The 19,051-nt window shown below is 36.6% G+C and overlaps 1 protein-coding gene across 1 annotated transcript in view; it reads right to left on the bottom strand.

Moving 5' to 3' along the window:
• The window catches only part of LOC143149485 (uncharacterized), a 189,057-nt gene that overhangs the window by 42,251 nt on the left and 127,755 nt on the right, over positions 1-19,051 (bottom strand). The window contains exons 4-6 of the mRNA XM_076316896.1: positions 15,582-16,029; positions 10,027-10,260; positions 8,946-9,412 (exon numbers count right to left, since the gene is read on the bottom strand). Of these exons, the coding sequence (XP_076173011.1) occupies positions 8,946-9,412; positions 10,027-10,260; positions 15,582-16,029 (1,149 nt within the window). The remainder of the gene's footprint in view (positions 1-8,945; positions 9,413-10,026; positions 10,261-15,581; positions 16,030-19,051) is intronic.

The following is a 19,051-nucleotide window of genomic DNA, read 5'->3' as shown; positions in this document are numbered from 1 at the left end:
CGTTTCGACTCGTCTTAGTCGTCTTCGTCTTCATCTTCATCGATGTGTCGACTCGTCTTCATCGAGACCGTCAGGTAAAAAGGATAAAAGAGAAAAATTCAGGACTTAGACATTTTTCCTTGGACAAAAGGAAACCTTCCTTTGGTCATCAAAATACTGTATAAAGTACTTCAGTTGTTTCATCGTTTGAATTAAAGTAATTCCTATATTAACTCAACTGAGTTATTTGAATATTCACTCGAGATTAATTTTTTGACGTGAATTCAAACGATACTATTCTACATTAACGTGACTGTATTCTACTGGGTTGTTCGGAAAGTGATTTCGTTTTCCAAAATGGAGAATGTATAATTTAATAAAATGTTTATACACTCTAAGAAAGTCGAGTTTCATTTTCATAAAAGAAAAATGAAATAATTTTCCGAACAACCGAATATTAACGTTTCTTGGCATTAGTAACCACTTGACAATTACGAATTACAGTATTTATAATTTTCGTCAATTATCGATCCTTACTATTACAAACGATCGATTAAAGACGAGACAAAGGAAGACAGAAAGGAAGATCATCGAACGACGAAGAAATCACCGAATGCATCTCTGCAGAGAAATGCATCGTAACGACTCACGGGTTAAAATCGGCGTGTAACATTTAACGAGGGCTTCTTGCGAGCGCTGTTAAGTTCCTCGACCTTTTCGTTAGATCGGCCGATAATCTGCCGTGGCAGTTGCAGTGATTTAGCGCCTATGAACTATGGTCATCGGACACGAGACGATACCAAGGTACGCGGTCGGTGTCCGTTGAAAATGTTGTGATCCGTCTTCGTTCGCTGATGCGCGTGTGACAGATTGCAGCCAAGCCCCGATGCCCTGTTATAAGCGTCCTCGGTGCAGAATTATTGCTCCTCGAGATTCCACGCGATACGATGAAAATTATGATTGGCACGTTGATTTATTTACTTGCATATTACACCAATAACGCTCTCGGTTATCGATGCGACGGCAACATCCCTCGTTAGAACGTGTTTTCAATTATGGAATATTTACCATCGTATTATTAGCTGTCGTGAAATAAAGGGAAAGGGGCTACGTAGTATCGTGTCCTGCACATTCGCAATATCCCCGCTTCACGTTGATATATTTTCGTCGATAATTTATAACTTTATAACAGAGTCGTGCCACCGATGATTAATGATCGCTCCGGTGAATGTAAGACCGCCGGACGAGTTTTCATTCTTTGTTAGGTTACAGTCGCAGCTTTGCGTTATAATTCAGTTTGTCTTTCGTTTGTTTCTTACCCGATCGCGCATCGTTGCTACACAGGAATTGTTTCACGGTACCACGAGGCTCGTTTTTCACAAAGTGCAATACCATCTTGTATGAAATTAACGACGAACGTAATTAACCGAGGATTTACCGTGATGGTAGAAGTGCCCTTTTTACGTCAGGGTTGGCAAACTGTTTCTCTGTATTATACCCAAAGGAGATAAATAAGTTAAATAGATACTCGGGATGTTACACGTGTTCGATGTTATTCTCTTTCAGATAGCGACAAGATTATCGAAATTTTAAATATTTCCAAGACTCGTCGAACGATTCGAAACTCCAAAAACTCGTAAAATATTCGAAGCTTCCGAGATTCCCAAGCTTACTTTATTCTCAAACGAGTCAAAGTTCCATATCCTTGACATCCTTTGTTAAAAGAATCGCTCTCTCGAAATCGACGAAATTTTTCTCCCCTGGTGACTCGCTTCAAATTTTGCGTGTTCGTTGGCTCACGCGACCCTTATCAATTCCCGTGTTAATTTTTCCCTAAGTCTACAAAGGGTGGAGCAAGGGCGTGGAAACAGAAGTGCGACGCGAAGCAAAATTTACGCGTAACTTTTCAACGATTGGAAGTATCTCGATGAGAATTATCTAATTTATTATCGAAACACAGTTTTCAGAATAAGCCCTTTATATTTTTTATTTCATTTTACGAGCAGCTGTTATTTCACACGATACGTATTCCTTTCTTCGTTTCACCAGAACGATAGTATTCACGATAATCGTTAAAGGGAAAACAGTGTATTTTTCCTCGTAACGTTTAATTTGTTTCACGCTCACGGTAAAGAACTGTAAAATGTAAGCGACGAATTGATATCGATTTTCAGGGAACCTGGACTTTCGACCTCCATCTTGTTTCTTCGTGCTCAGTGAAGAAATGGACAACGCTTACAAATTAACGATTACCTGGCAGGTGAAAAAGTTGTGTAAAATTTAAATAAAATTCATAGATGGGTGAAATTTTGTTACTCGACACCGGTATCATCGTAATTGTATTTTTTTGGTAAGCTGACGCGATCAATCGGAACACGGATAAAGTTCGTGGCTTTTCGGAGAGTTTGGCAGCGGACAGAAGAGAGACCTGGACTGTAAACAAGGGAATACAGGTGTCCTGGTTTCCGTAACGTCCGATTTCCGGATTGTTATCAGCCGTGGGAACTTTTGCGTATGCATAATCTGCCCTTCGATATATTTCCCGCAATCCTGTTGTGTCAAAGCCACAACCACTACCACCCACTTATCTTCCTACGCTTGAATCTATACCTCGCCACGCCACCGTTTCAGCGTTTCGACTGAAATACGAGGCGAGACAATCAGCTTCGCGAGTACGGCAAAGTTGTTCAGTTATTTAAAATGTTTTTCGAGATGTGTTTCGAGTAACGAATTATCTAACTCGTTTCGACGTTAATCGTAATCCTTCGCGCGTGACGTCGATTAGAAGACACGATGTTAATTATTGACCCGCGATGAAGTAACAAGTAGGTGAATTTAGTTAACGATACAATGTCTCCTAGAGTACTTCCGTTTTGATTCGTAGCCCAAATATGCATTTTGTCTTTTGCAAATAATGGAATGTATGTTCAGTAGCGATTTATGTATAATTTTTGAACGATTGAAGATATCTTAATGAGAATTATCTAATTTATTAGAGAAATAGTCTTCGAATTGGATAAGGTTTGTTGTGCTTTTTATTTTATTTTATTTTAGTTTAGGGCAGATATTATTTTAGACGATATACATGTATTGGTTTCTTTGGTTTGTTTTTAACTCTTGTAATTTATTGTATATTACTTTAGTAGTACACATTGGTAGGTGAAAAATTATATGTATAATATTTAGATTTTAAAATTGTTACGACTTCCTTCTAAGTTTTCGCAAGTAGATTCGGTATTCTACTATTGCATGTTGCGATTTGTAATTAGTAGCGAGTGTCAGTGTATTCGAATATGTTCAAACACGTTTCATGTGCTGTAATATTATTTTCATCCCGGGGAATATTTTATAATGTCACTCGTGTTACTTTTCCGTGAAAGTGAAAAGCAAAAAAATGAATGCAGCGTGCAAGCTGTCATTTGCAAGTGGTGTCGAGAGTTTGTATGCTTTCGATGCGTCTACCATCCGGTACTGTGCACACCAATATCGTAATATTAAACAAAGAAATTAAAAAAAAAGGAAAATGGTATTCGATGAACGAGATTCGAATCCGTAATATCCGGCGAACGGATTCTCGCGTTTGCCATGTGTTACAAGACCCTTCGATGGAAAAAGGTGACAAAAATTTATATTCATAGTGATCCAGGTACGTAACATTAATTTCTTGTATCGTTAAAATTATCGAGTCGTAACGCCTAATATTTTGTACGCATAACTTGCCACCCAACGAAAGTAGATGAAAAATCAAATACAAAGTGTTGACTTGACGTCAAATTGACTTCGTAATGACAGAGATGACTTGAAGTCAAATTGACTTCGTATCGATTGAAATGACTTGATGAAAAATTCACTTCTTTTCAATAGTGATGACTTGAAATCAAATTGACTTCGTATCGATAGAGATAACTTGTAATCAAATTGACTTCTTTTTAATACTGATAACTTGAAGTCAAATTGACTCCGTATCGATAGAGATAACTTGTAATCAAATTGACTTCCTTTTAATACTGATAACTTGAAGTCAAATTGACTCTGTATTGATAGAGATAACTTGTAATCAAATTGACTTCCTTTTAATACTGATAACTTGAAGTCAAATTAACTCTGTGTCGATAGAGATGACTTGAAGTCAAATTGACTTCCTTTCAATAGTGATAACTTGAAGTCAAATTGACTCTGTATCGATAGAGACGACTTCAAGTCAAATTAACTTCGTATCCATAGAGATGACTTGATGAAAAATTCACTCCCTCTCAATAATGATAACTTGAAGTCAAATTGACTCCCTATCAATTAACAACGTATTAAAAAATCTTGTATTAAAAGGTATCGTTTCACTATTCTTGAGTGCATCGAAATAAAATTCATCCTTATAATTATATTCCCAAAAAGCAGATTTTGTTTCGGAAATATTATAAACGAAATAAAATTATCCAGAGAATAACAAATAATAGCGTCTCAATACAAGTAGAACATACCTCCATCTAAGGATACGTTAAATCGACGTCACTTCGTTACCAGCTTTAAGGAGTCAATTCGACGTCGAGTCGCCATTATTGACAAGCAGTCAATTTGACGTCACGTTACCGTTAGTGCTATGAAAATAACGGCGTTACCGTTCGAAAGTTAATAATATGACACCGGTACCGGGAACGGTCGAGTTGACGGAAATGGACGCGAAATGAAGCGTCCCGACGACCAGATGTTGTTAGATTTTCGGTAATAAAGTACTCCTTCCATTGGAAAGAGATTATCGGCAAAACCACTGGAGATAGATAGGATGTCGAGGCGTTGAAAGGAGAAGAAGAATGGAACCGTCGTTACATTCATTTTAACTGGCGCGTTGCTTCCCGCGATAAAGAGACCCGAACTCGAGGCGCACTTCGCCGTCTATCAGCGACAAAGGATTCCTAGAAGATACCTGCACGTCTTATCCACCGAAATTCACCGGACAAAAGTGTGTCAAGCACGAATTCCTCGTCCTTGCTCGGCCATTGTGTTTCAACTCTATACCACTTGGACGCGACGCGCCCCGCCGACTAAATGGCAAAAAATCGGCGCGTGCTGGGAAATGATAGAACCAAGATCGAGGAATGCCCAATAGATGGAGAAACGGAGAAAAAGGTGTCGAAAAATATTCGCGAGCCGATCGAATGTGCGAGACGAACCGAATGTCCTCGAGAAAGATACTTAAAGGTAGAACTACCAACAGTGAACGTGTTTCCATTTGTCTCGGATCACATAGGTATTTTTGAAGTTAGACGAGGAGTATGAATTGTCTATTTTGACAATTGTCCATGAATATTGTAGAAATTGTTCATAATCGAGTAATTTTAGAAGGAAGTTTGAAACAAGTTAGATTGATCCCTTTGGTAGTTCTGGTGTTAGGAAAGGTTTGTAATTTTGAAGAAATCGTTTTTTGTTTTGTTTTAAATGGTAGTTTCAGGTCTTAAGAATAGAATGTGTTACCGAATATATGTTTAGAATGAATCGAGTAATGGCTCATTAAGAAGATTTAACTGACGTTTACACGATAAAAGATACTTAATAAAAAATACTTTGTAAGTAGCTATTTTACTTGCTTTTAGCTAAACGAATTTTATGTCGTGGATTATAAAATTCGTAGCTTCTAAATAATACCGTTAGACGTTCCGGTACTTCATTAATTTTTTACATGTTTAATTAAACAAATAACCCCATACAGGACACAATTGGTGTCTAAGGCACGAGTAAATCCTTGGGTAAGTTTTATCGCTTGCGAGATGTCCACCAACGATATACGGTGTAACGCTTAAGCTTTTATGTTTTCCTACGTAACGTCTCGATACAATTAACTATCTCTATTTTTTATTTCTCGATTTTCTATCTAAAATCTTTTATCACGCTATTTATTCTATATTGAATTTATTTTATATCGCTTCGTTATTTCTCATCAGTTGGTTCCACTGTTGTTGGGATGTAAATAAACATTCTTCATTTGAAAGTGGTATCAGTTTCTAAAAAATTTGTCAGCAATTCGGAACGAAACTCTTTTCAAAAAAACACTGAGCCTTCGTGTGTGACATTTATCCATTGCTGTATTTCTACTCATTATCTTTAGACGCGTTACATTGTCCCAGGTTTGCGAGGCACGAGAGAAAGTTTTAAGCGATGTACGTGCAGAAATTGTAAAGTCAACTGGAAAACAGCAAGTCGATTAAATGGACCGTGAAATTATTGTACGCGAGCAATGGAGAGGTAGGAGAATTATTCTTTATAATGGGTAAGTGGATTTTCGCGAAAGGACGCCAAATAATACCGCGAGTATAAGGAAACGCTGGAAAAGGCAGAAGGTGGAATATTATAGAGCAAACTTACCAAAGGCTGAGAAATTATTTGTAGGGATTCAAAAATGGCTGTTATACGGAGAAATAATTGAGTGGAATAAATTTGGTGGTTTTACGTAGAGCATCGTTAATTTGGAAAAAGAAAAGGAACGGAGAAATGCAATAAAATGGATTAACTTGTTCGATCGAAGATAAAAAGAAAATTGGGGCTGTTTACTATCGTATCAAAAGACACATTCTGTCCGATAAACTCGTGCAAGTGGCGTTAAGTTTAAGAAGATAGTACTTTTGATTATTTTATACTCGATTTTTCTCGACGAGGTTTTGCAACGAATTAAGTTGATTTTGTAACGATTCGTTGTTCAATGATATTTGGTGCAGTAGATTTAGCGATGATTTGGAAGCAATACACGAAATAATAACGAAAGCTTTAATTTCTTGTGTTAGAAGTTTTTTTTTCTTTCAAAGTTGAAGTACCATTCTTTAAAAATAATTGAAATTTCAACGTATTTAATAAATGCAATTTTTGACAGTAAATTCATTCGGTTTTCAAGATCATTACACTAATTAGGCAGCGAATAAAGATTTTTTCTGACAGCTTAAACAATAAACGAACGCGACGAACTAAAGAGAAACTTTCAAACAATATGACATTGCGAAAGAGGATAATGGATTGAAAATTGTACCTATAGGAGTTTCTCAAGGAAATAAGAAATGACAAAAAAGAATGTATTTAGCGTTTTGGTAATTCTATCAATAACTAAACAAATTTCGAGTAAATACCTCGCGTCTTGTAAAAGAAATCACACGTGTTACGTAGATCGATTAACACGTTCGACTCGAGATACGACTCGCAATACCACGCGAAACCGATTTTTCATTCTCCGTGGAATACTAAAGTGTAAATGGTAAAAAGTAAGAAAGAAGCGAATGCAGTTCGAGAATGTTATTAAAGTAAGACCGAGCGAGTGGAAGAGAAATACGGAACGGAAAAAAAGAAGAGCGCAGCGAGACAGCTTCCTGTTGGTCAGCGAAGAAAATGAGAATAGGGAAGAAGGAAACAACGTAACAAGAGAAGTTTTAAAGCGATCAGACCGAAAGAAATTACAAGTGGAACGAGATAAATGTAACGCGGAAAGAAACACTGTAAGAAAACGAAAAAATTCGCAAGAGGTGCATTACGTTACTGGCCCTCATCGTAGCGGTTCGTGTTTGTTCCTTTTATTTATAGTTAAGCGTCACATTTGTTTCGAACGTTTCTACGTGTTCACAGATGCAACGTACCGATACGAATTTTCGAAAATATACTTACACCTTCGAGAATATATTTATTTTGTTTTTTATACCGACACTCTATTCGTGTTTGATTTTCGGATCAAGTACAGTGGATCTGTCACGGTTGGATATCAATGACATCTCCAAAAAAGTGTTTTGTCATTTTATGTTTCACATCGCAGGACGACAACTGATCGAAAAAGTGTTTCGTCACTTTGTATTTCACTACGCACGGCGATAACTAATCCGAAAAGTGTTTTGTCACTTTGTATTTCACAACGTTCGTTGTAGCAACAAATAGGACCGTGTTCGTAGATGGAAAGCTACCGACATGCACGTATTTTCAGATTTTACGTTAAAGCAAAACAATGCAACGGAAAAACAGACATAGAATAAAAAGAGCATCGTTTCGTCGTAAACACGGTATTCCGTTTTTGTCGCAACTCGATAACAAATTAAGGTAGACCTACAATTCGCGCGACACTTCTGTTACAAAATGACCTGGCAAACATGTCGGTTAAGTTGATTAGTCAGTTCACAGGACACTCTTTATACTGCTGTTATATCGATCAGTTGGAGAAAGCGTAATGAGTACATACCGAAGTATAATTACGCGCGCGCGTCGTTGCACAATTGCATGCAACGTGCTCCAAGCGCATCTGTTTCACCGATGTTTCTTCAAAATTAACGATTGTAGGGTTATAACATACCTAAGGGACAATCAAGCTCTGACTCTTCAAATATAAATCGTTCTCGAGATTTTCACACAGATGTCTTTTTCGTCACTTTGTTATACTGTATGTATGTAGAGTATTGATACTCTATACACAAATGTATCAAAATATCCCGTGTATGATAAGGTTGGGTAAATATTTTTCACGTTCTACTGTCGATACTCGGTAAATATATCTTTGCAAATTATAAATTTGTTGTCAAATTTTTTTTGTAGGATTCCTGTAGTAAGTTTAGAATCGTATCAATCGGAAAAAGATTTTAAAACATAATGATGTAATAAAAAGTAATTCCTGTGATTGATAATATTTCCTAATGAAATTTAAAAAATACATTATTGTCCTTTTTTCTTAGAATTTCCGTAGTAAGTTCAGATTCGTATCAATTGGAAAAAGACCTTAAAACCCAATCGTGTAATTAAAAAGTAACTCTTGTGATTGATAATATTTCTTAATGAAATTTAAATAAAACATTATTGTCCTTGTTTCTTAGAATTTCCGTAGTAAGTTCAGATTCGTATCAATCGAAAAAAGACCTTAAAACCCAATCGTGCAATTGAAAAGTAACTCCTGTGATTGACAATATTTCCTACTGAAAGTTAAAGAAAATATTATAGGTTGAAAATCTACTCACCGGGTGTTATATTTGGGAATGGCTGGCCAGGTAATGAAGGAGGATGCTCGTCTTCCGGTGAACGTTCCGACGCGTAACCTTGATCCTGCGGTTCTCCGCTTGCCAGTTTGCTCAATTTAAGATCAATGCACTTGCTGAGTTGTTGCCGATGCCTGACTAGCTCGCAATCGGGTTTGTGCACGATCTGCATCAGGAAATCGTTGTCGGGGGCATCAGTATTGGGTGGTTGCGAGGACGAGAAGTTTGTCTCGGGAGCCTTCCCGCCGTTCCTGGTGTCCTGCTTCCGTTTAGGCAACGTGCCCACCAGGTCAAGATCCGAGTTTCGATGACACCTGTCTTCCAACGAAGATCCACGAGAGTACCTTCTCGTCGAATCGCCGGACACTGCCTCGGTGTTTCGATTTCTGTTCACGGAATCGAAATTCCCGTGACGACACCTCACTAGATCAAGGTCGCTCTGCTGGTATCTGTAAAAACGTATTATTCATGGAAATTTTCAAGTGCAAATACAATTCAGATTTATTCAACTCACAACCGACGAGACGAAACACTTATCGGGTAGGGTTCGAGAGGCAAGAGGGGATTCGTGTTTATTTAATTATACGCTACCGCCAGCTTTCTGAAATGTATGAAATCTGAACAAAATATTTGTAACTGGTACAAAGTTAACTATTTCGTACAGTAAGAATTACATTTTTCGAATCCCAGAAGTTAAGATACAATCTTTTAAATCGTCAATTGGACAGTTTCTTAAAGAATTTATTTTTGTCCAGGTTGGGTCGACTTTGACTTACTGTATTGAAGAATTTGTAACTCTTGCAGGGTTCAATGATTATTTTCTATTTTCATCGATCGTGTAAGATTTTCCTTTCCTAGGATTTCTTCAAGGTAACTTGTTTCGTATTATTTAAGTGTTCGAAACTATCGTTTCGTAAAAAATCAAATTTTCTCGATTTTTATCTTCCTCTCGAAGGTAACGTAACTATTTTCACAGATATTTGTTACTCGAAAGCAGGAATTACCGAATCACATGTTATTCTTTCGCGAACATAATCTATAGAAACGAACGACGATGGCATACCTCCAAGGATCATTTTCATCCACAGAGTCCTGCGACCGATGCTTCACGAGGTCCAAAGCTCCGGTTGGTCCTCCGTCCGAAAAGTGTACGCCCAACGATCGTTTCTTATGTGGCAACGTTCCACCGAGATTCCCGGTGATAGTATCGGTCATTATGTTATTATTTTCCTTTTGGTCGTCGTCTAGCGCGTCCTTGTCGTCTAGATGATTGGGCAACGAGCCACAGAATTTATATCTGTGAAGGAAGCATCGCACTCTTTGTATATTTCGTAACAATTGAAGTCAGAATTGAACGAACGAAATTGTGTCGTTTGAAATTTCTTTGCAATTTAGAATTATACGTTTACGAGTGGTACAAACTTTCCAATATCTTAACGAACAATCTATTTTACTACGAATTAATTGTTCCTCGCTTGGTTGGTATATTTGGTTCGAAAATTTCTATTTGCATTGTAATACTGACACGGAAGATTATTACAAATAAGAGAATTATATACGCTCGCTTGTTCATAAGTTTGAATCGTTTCTTTAATTTTTTCGATCAATAAGTTTGCACTTGGAAATCAGTAGTGACGTATTTTACGATTTAATCAAAGAATTTAGTACATGTAACTAATTTCTATTTCAAAGAATAAGGTGCATAAAGTGTTATCATAGTTGTACGATAAACCGTATTATTCTAACTGGGGGAAACGGAATTGCAAAATCCTGGAAATATCGAGATTCGTGCAACTTTCGAGGTAACCGATCCAACAAGAAACTCCACTTATAGCAAATCTCCAATATGTACTTATGCTTCCCATTAACCTATTACTTCCACCTTCAACTTTGCCCGTTGCTAAGTAACCGTTCCTACCACTTATCAGCATAATGCAATGAACGAGGTTCCCATACAATTATCGAGATTCTACTGTATCGATTGTTACATTTAACTATACTTTATCGCGACTTTGTCTTTTCGTTGGAGTTGGAACACTCGCGATTTATCATATACAGCATTGTTACAATTTTTCTACTACAAACGGTACAATTTGTCTAGTGAATTTCATAAAGTGACATACTCTTTCTTCGTCACTTTAATCGGTGGATTCAATTCGAAGAACGAGACACACTAGAGTAAATTATTGTTATTCTCTGATTAAATACTAATTTTGAAGAATTGAAACACAAACTATTGGTATCTCTCATTACCATTACTCACCGAATTGAGAAGTGTCACGTTTGGACTTTATTTACGTTCGAAACACTTCATCGATCCATCGACAACGTTGTCACGGAGATACAACGAAAAAGTAACGATAATTTCAAGTGTTACGTTAGAAGATGATACTCGATGTACGATAAGAGTACACCCACCGCTACCAACTGGTTTCGTCGACGCAATTGACGGCTGTTCGAGTCGTGAGTCGGGTCTCTTGCATCGAGGAAACGTAAACAATGGTGGGGATAACTCCTCGCCTTGTAGCCGAGGACAGAACTCCGCCTTGAAACCGAGGATTACTCTGCCTTCGTACAAAATCCGGTAGACTGTAGCGAGGGTTACGTGACGGATAGTTTGAATCCACCTTTATCGGGTAAACAACAGCACTTACGCAAACGAGATCAAGATGCGAGTGCCTTTGCACTACCCCCCCTACCCCTCCTCCACCACCCCACTTCCCCTCCTCCACCACCCCACTTCCCCTCTTTCACTCTATCTCTTTTGTTCCATACGCCCCTTTCTCTGTTTCCTCTCAGCTCGCATTCGTTTTCGCGTAAACAAGGATTTAATGAAAACCGCCCCAGTTCCGCGTCTGACTGACCTTAAAGGGATTTTAAATTATCTCACGACCAACTTGTTGTGCCAGGTTTTGCCACGTCGTTGTTGGTTGTTTAAGCATCACCGAACACCGACTCGTAACGAGAAACTCTCAATAGCAACGCATTTAATTTCGGTTATGAATAGTTCTCGCTCTAATTCGGTATCGCGTTGTGTCGTTACTTGGTAGTTTTGATATTACTTCAATAGTTCGGATAGATGAGTGATAATGAATTTTTGAGTAATGAATTTAGTTCGAGAACCATAAACAAGGTATTAGGTCGACGAGTAAGATCGTATTTGTTGCTTATCTTTAAGCTTGGTAATTATTCTCTGTTCTAATTTATTAACATACTAAAAACTCGTTTTTTGGAGAATGAAATAGAATAAGAATTGGTAAGAAATATTAATTTTGTTAAAAATTATTAATCGATGGAATCGATCGTCCAAATGAGAAACATTGTTTTGTTTTTGTTGAGCTTTTGCATGCTTGGAACGAGTAATTGTAAAAATTTGTGTAACATAATTGTCACTAGTAGTGTCGTTATCGCTGGTCTATGGATTTTGGGTAAAATAATAGTTTATAATAAAATGGCTGCCTCTTAAACGTTATTTTTATTTTTCGAAAAAGTCGATACTTAAAGTGAAAATTTGAAACCTCGATGTTTCGTTGTAAGGCATGAAGAGATGAAGTTTGTAATAAGAAGAAATGTAGCATTCATTAGGTTCAAATAAATAAATGTGAAACAACGACTAGCTGCACGTTTAATTAACATTTCGCACAAAGCATTCGTGTAAAAAAAACGCGTATTCACACTATTATTTTTATCATTCTACGTGTCCCATTAAAGTTAATTACTCCCACTAGAGTATAATTCACTTATAAAAATCTTAAAAGTACACATAAATTTTCACGTGAACGCTGGCACGTCGCACGAGAATCTTTTTAAATAAATAAGTCGCATCACGACGTTGTACCATAATAATTGAAGAAATAATTTCGAACAACTTCAACACTTTCAACATAAATACCTCGAAGCGATCGTTATTTATTTCAAACTATCGATTAGTTGTTTCTTTCAGAGAATGACCCTAATTCTTGAGAAGAAAATTGAAAATATCTTTAAAACAGGTATAATATCTTTACTGTGCAAAAGAAAAACTTAACGAGAAACGAATTAACAATCATCATTACTTACGTACGAATGAAATGTTAATTAAATAATTCTTTAAGTATTTATGTTGCACCGGTATTCTATCTCGTTTTATAAGTACCATTACTACGGTAATTACTACGGTAATGGAACTACAGTTATACAAATTGCAGTGCAATTTTAAATATTATAGGATAATTATCATAAGATATAATGTGGAGTATAACATTTGAAAAAGATGACCTTACAGCAATTGAAATATTTAATAGAACGATGCACTTCGGTGCACCAGTATTTCGTTCAGTTACACAAATTGCATCGTGAAAATACGTATATTTCCTATAACATTTAAAATCACCCTGTAATTTATACAACCGTATGAAATACTAGTACAAGCATTTTTATTTATTACTCCAATCGCTTTAAGGTCATTTTTTACAAATCTACTCTGCATCATATCTCGCGATAATTCTTGAAATTAATTCATCATTAGATAACAGTAATGGAAAATGTATTTGAATTACTTATTAATGGTTCAACTTTAAATTCCTCTTTGCAAAGCTACACACACGCGTATTAAGTCCAGTTTTTTTTTACAAACTCGTAACCTAATCGTACAACACTCTCAAAAATTCTATTATCAGATAATTGTCTCATCGAACTGAATGTGCTACGATAACGCAGTCGGATTTGATTATGTAGGAGAATTTCATAGTCGTGACAAAAGAGGATTTCATTCGTGCGAAAGTACAGCGGTATTCGCTTCACTCGACTATCTTCGCTGTCCCATCTTCTTGGTGGATTTAATTACAACGCGCTTCCGGTATAGAGTTTTAACTCTAACGTAGTTCACAGCTTCATCAAGACAGACCTTTAGTCCTCGCAGACTCGAAGAAAAGTATTAAACTTACGGTCGTTTCAATTGCATTGAATTTCGCATTAGTTAATCGATATAATTAGCGTAATGCAGATCCACAAGAACAAAAGGAACGAATCCATCTACTCGCATTCGAAGAATTAGATTTTCTGTTTTTAACCTTGCACTACATAAATCCAAACGGAGTGTGTACAACTAACATCGAAAGAATTAAATTTCTGCGACCACACGCTGGAAAATAAGTTAAAACTGATTTTTATCTACTGAATACGTTTCTTCGAAAGATACATAAATCTTTTTTACATTAGGTAGAACCAATCGGTTCTGAATATATGATACGTACACTGCAGATTCATTCCTGGATATTATAATAACACGTGTTTTCCCAGACATTATTTCAATTAGTTCATTACTATGGTAAAAGCTTTTTTTAAATGTGTAATTACTCTCTCTTCTTTGATAATCGATCACTGTGTTTAGGATTTGGTATTAATATTATTCTGTGCTCGACGTGCAATCGCTATGCTTTTTATTGCCATGTAGTTCAACGTAATAAATTCATCGCCAATTTTTCGAATAGTTTAAAGATAGAAGAATGCGAACTGTTTCGCTGTTATCGGATTAAAGGGAAGTTTGAAAAATTGGCAATGTTGTAAAACTTTGAACCGAACTCTTTATGTGCTCTAACAGTTTACGTAAAAATTTTAAAACAATTTTTCTCGAAACGATATTTTTCAGCATTGCACACGTACGATGTCTTTAGAGTTATACGGCCGATCGAATTGAAATTTGAATACATTATCTGATTATTAATTCTTTCCTTTATGACAGTACATGCCACACATTCCAATGTGCCTGGACAATTAAACTATACCCTTCACTCGGGACAATGAAACAGTGGTAGGGTACTCGATGAATGTAAAATGCATGTGCGTGTATAATCACGGTACTCACACTGTGAGATTTTGTCGATAAAAACGAATCTTGTGAAAAAGATAAATTCGAAAAATTTGCAGTTTCAAAGTCAATTGAAACATGTTTTAATTACGATAACGTACATTTTCCCCAATGTTTCTTTTGTACACATTCTCTGATTTATTAAAAGAAAATACGTTATAATTTTTATCATTCCGAATTTGACAAAATTTCGTCCTATGCCAATTTAAATGCCTCATTCAATAAAGCACCTTTATCGAATCGAAAATCATCGATACCTAATCGTATCTACCACACTCGAAATGAATTTACAATCAAAATTTTGCCCTACTACAAACTATCCAATTGTAAAACAATACTTTTCTATATAATTCACACGAACACTCCTACTGCATTAAAATCGTACATATTTCCAAATAAACATTATTACTACAATATCTGCGTCACGAAGAGGGGTCCAAAATCGAAGACGAACCTCAATTTCCAACCAATATACAACCCATTCCTTAAACGAACTATTACAAGCAGAGATCCGACATACTTGAAAAGTTCCAGTCAAAATTCTCCAATTGATTTCCAAACTCCACTTTTTACCCACGTCATAGCCACCATCCGCCCAGTGTACATTCTACGCGCCAGAACTTTCGTTGAAATCAGACTGGAAGGTCAGGTAACCTCGTAGCAAAGCATGGAAATACTTTCTGGATCCACCGTGTACGAAATATCTCGTGACCCGTGTGTGGCGCGTTAAAACCGGGGTATACCTTTTGGAGTTCGGTTTCCAAACTTACCTTTCTCTCTGCGCGCTGGAGCACGGCACCAGGATCTTGCTCATGCTGTTCAACTTTCCTTTGGGATCGCACAGGTTACCGGACGATTGGGTTCTGCGGCCGGTTAGGCCCTTCCCGTTGTGCCGACTCAAATTCGAGCCCATGGTCGGCTGTACGTTGTCGAGCTGCGCCTCGTTCGTCCCCTCGACAGCGTTCACGGCATTTCCGGGCGTGTTCTCCTTGTTCGGCCAGTCGAAGTATTTGTTGATGTCCTTGGCATTGACCTTGCAGGATATCGGCGGCGGTGGAGGTGGGGCCTGGCGTGTACGTTTACCAGCGGGCACCGCTTGCAGCTGAGGACGGCAGCCTTTACGACGATTGCTCGGCGATTCGGTGCTCAACGAAAGTGTCTGCACCTTCCAGCTATCCTGATCTCCGCTCGTGGGAGGCACTGTTACGACTTCCTCGCCTGTAACAAAGATGCAATTGCGTTCAAGGTCTGCCAGAGACGCGGAATTGAAGCGCGTTCAATTGCCACGAAGCCGTTCGGCTCGCAAGGGGAGTTGGTGCAAGTATCTTCGGGTCATTGTTTTCGTTTGGGGCTTTGCACGTTTTGCGGATTTGGTCAACCGGTTCCAGGGAATACAAAATTGCAAGGGGAACTATTCGATAGGTTTTGAGATAATTGTGATCGAAGATTTATTATTGTCTTTACTAGAGATTTATTTTAAGTAATTACCGAGTACCGTTGTGGTCAAGAAAATGTTGCATTGTAAGGGGAACTACTCAATAGGTTTTGAGATATTTGTGATCGAAGATTTATTATCGACTTTACTAGAGATTTATTTAAATATCGAGACATTAAATCGAATAATTACCGTGTACCGTTGTGATCAAGAAAATTTAGCATTACAAGAGCAACTACTCAATAGTTTTTATATTTGTGATCGAAGCTTTATTATTGCCTTTACTATATATTTATTTCAAATTACCGAATACCATTGTGTTCAAGAAAATTTAGCATTACAAGAGCAACTAAATAGTTTTTGTGATATTTGTGATCGAAGCTTTATTATTGCCTTTACTAGAGATTTATTTCAAATAATTACCGAGTACCGTTGTGGTTAAGAAAAGGTAGCATTGTAAGGGCAACTACTCAATAGTTTTTGAGATATTTATGATCAACATCTACAATGGTATTTTGCAAGACTGAAAAATTATACTTCATTGTTGGTTCAAGTAACTAATCGCTGATAAATTTACATCGGCCGATAAAATTACATAATAATTAAAGGAACAACGAATGGGAAAGTAATTTTATGAAGAGTGTTTTTCAAGATCGTACAGTGTACGAGTCGTTATTGAAAAGAAATCTTTGAACGAGTAAAATTATCTTATCCTTTGTTTATGTCATTTCGTTGTCATGTCATTGTTATGTCATTTATTAAAATATTATATTTTATTCGTATAGATAGAGATGTAAGAGAGTCGAAGATATTTCGATTTTGACTTTTCAGAAACTGTATAACAATGTTCTTCGTTGATAACAGTACACCGATTGTTTGTCGCGATCTATTTTTCTGGTTTCGTACCCGTTTGGAGTTTTTAATGGATTTGGATCATAGCCAGCCTTTCGATAGAGTCATCGAGGTATTTCAAGGGTTTAATTCGTATCGGAATCACTCCTCGCGACATTACTCTATTGTTCTTACACTCTTTTACAATGTGCGCTGGTGCTAAACTCGAACTAAAAAGCAGTGTGTCAACGCTTTGTTTCCTTGTCCAGTCTGTTATAACGATTTCGAGGTCAACGAGTATTATATTGCACGTTTGAATTTCATTCACGCGTTGTTGATTCGTTTTACGATTACTCATAAATCGTTCGATACAATAAATGATAGACGGTGTTAAAAAGTAATGAACTTTAACGACACGATAACTGGGTCGATGACTCTGTTACAAACCTAATTTGTAATTTATGTTTTCACCAGTTTGGTATATCCCTTTACAACTTTGGTGTATTTTTTCTATCAATTATAGTATCACATGTGTACACTTAACGAAGGTAATCACGATGCAGAGTTTACTTTACCGATGTTTATTGAGCAACCGGTTACAAAACAACGCAAAAATAACTTGAAAATAATTTAAAATGAATTTTATTTTTCAATATTTTATCTAGTAATAGTACTTGTTAAAGTTCCTATTAAATTCCTATTAAATGAGAATTTGTTTGAAATCTCGAACAAAATGTTGCTTTCATTAAGGTGGAGGCAAGATTTTTTTACCGCCAATGAACGACGATGTTCTTTTTCGTAACCCATATTTCAGCGAGTCTCGAAAGCAGACTGTAGTACAAAAGTTTACAAAGTATAATAAATATACTTTCGAAATTCTTCTTCTTCTTCGAACTATCAAATTCTTCGCGCTTGTAATTCGCTTGTAAAAAAACTCGATAAGAAACACATTCTTTTACCACCTGTAAACGAGGATACTCCCCCTCAGGCAAAAAGAAAAGTTTTGGGAATTTTGTTTACGATACGAAATGTAAATGAACAAGGAAAAAATGTTCATACACCCGTACCACGTTAATCGAATTTTTAGATTTCTCCGGTCCTAACGATCAAAGTCGAATAAAATTGTAAATTTTAGAAACTGGACGAATGTGTCTATCATTTTTCTACTGAAATATCGATTTTCACGACAGGAAGCTTATCAGGAGGAAAATGAATGTACAGTTCAAATTGCAAATGTATAAAATAAGTAATTTCCGGGAAAAGTTAGCCATCGATTTTCAAAAGCCTATTTCGAGAAAAACGCATTTTTGAAATTCAAAAAGCGTTGAAACACATGTTACGAAGAATGTTACGTCTTCGTTGATGTTTGAAATTTTGCCCTCGTAACGTAGAACGGTATTAAAATGTTAAATTTGAAAAAAATGCGAAGAAAAGAAAACTAACAATTTTGTTTAAATTGGGATGGTATCGTGCTCTCTTGAGCTCGGGTTACGAGAACGATGGTGTTACAAATTAAAGTTAAAATGTTAAATTTGAAAAAAATTCGAAAAAAGAAAACTAACGATTTTGTTTAAATTGGAATGGTATCGTGCTCTCTTGAGCTCGGGTTACGAGAACGATGGTGTTACAAATTAAAGTTAAAATGTTAAATTTGAAAAAAATTCGAAAAAAGAAAACTAACGATTTTGTTTAAATTGAAATGGTATCGTGCTCTTTTGAGCTCGGGTTACGAGAACGATGGTGTTACAAATTAAAGTTAAAATGTTAAATTTGAAGAAAATGCGAAAAAAAAGAAAACTAAAGATTTTGTTTAAATTGGGGTGACGGTGTTCCCTGTTGAACTCGGGTTACGAGAACAATGGTGTTACAAGGGATTAACACTCTAAGCAATCGTATTCCTTGCACCATTGGAAAGCTTAAGGCATATCGTGGTACGGTATGCTGCATCCGGAATGCATAATTTCAACGTTACCT

The sequence above is a fragment of the Ptiloglossa arizonensis genome, chromosome 7 (genome assembly GCF_051014685.1).
Source record: "Ptiloglossa arizonensis isolate GNS036 chromosome 7, iyPtiAriz1_principal, whole genome shotgun sequence".
Taxonomy (NCBI): Eukaryota; Metazoa; Arthropoda; class Insecta; order Hymenoptera; family Colletidae; genus Ptiloglossa; species Ptiloglossa arizonensis.
Note: the sequence above shows the minus strand (reverse complement) of the source record. Positions and strands in the feature narration are given on the sequence as shown.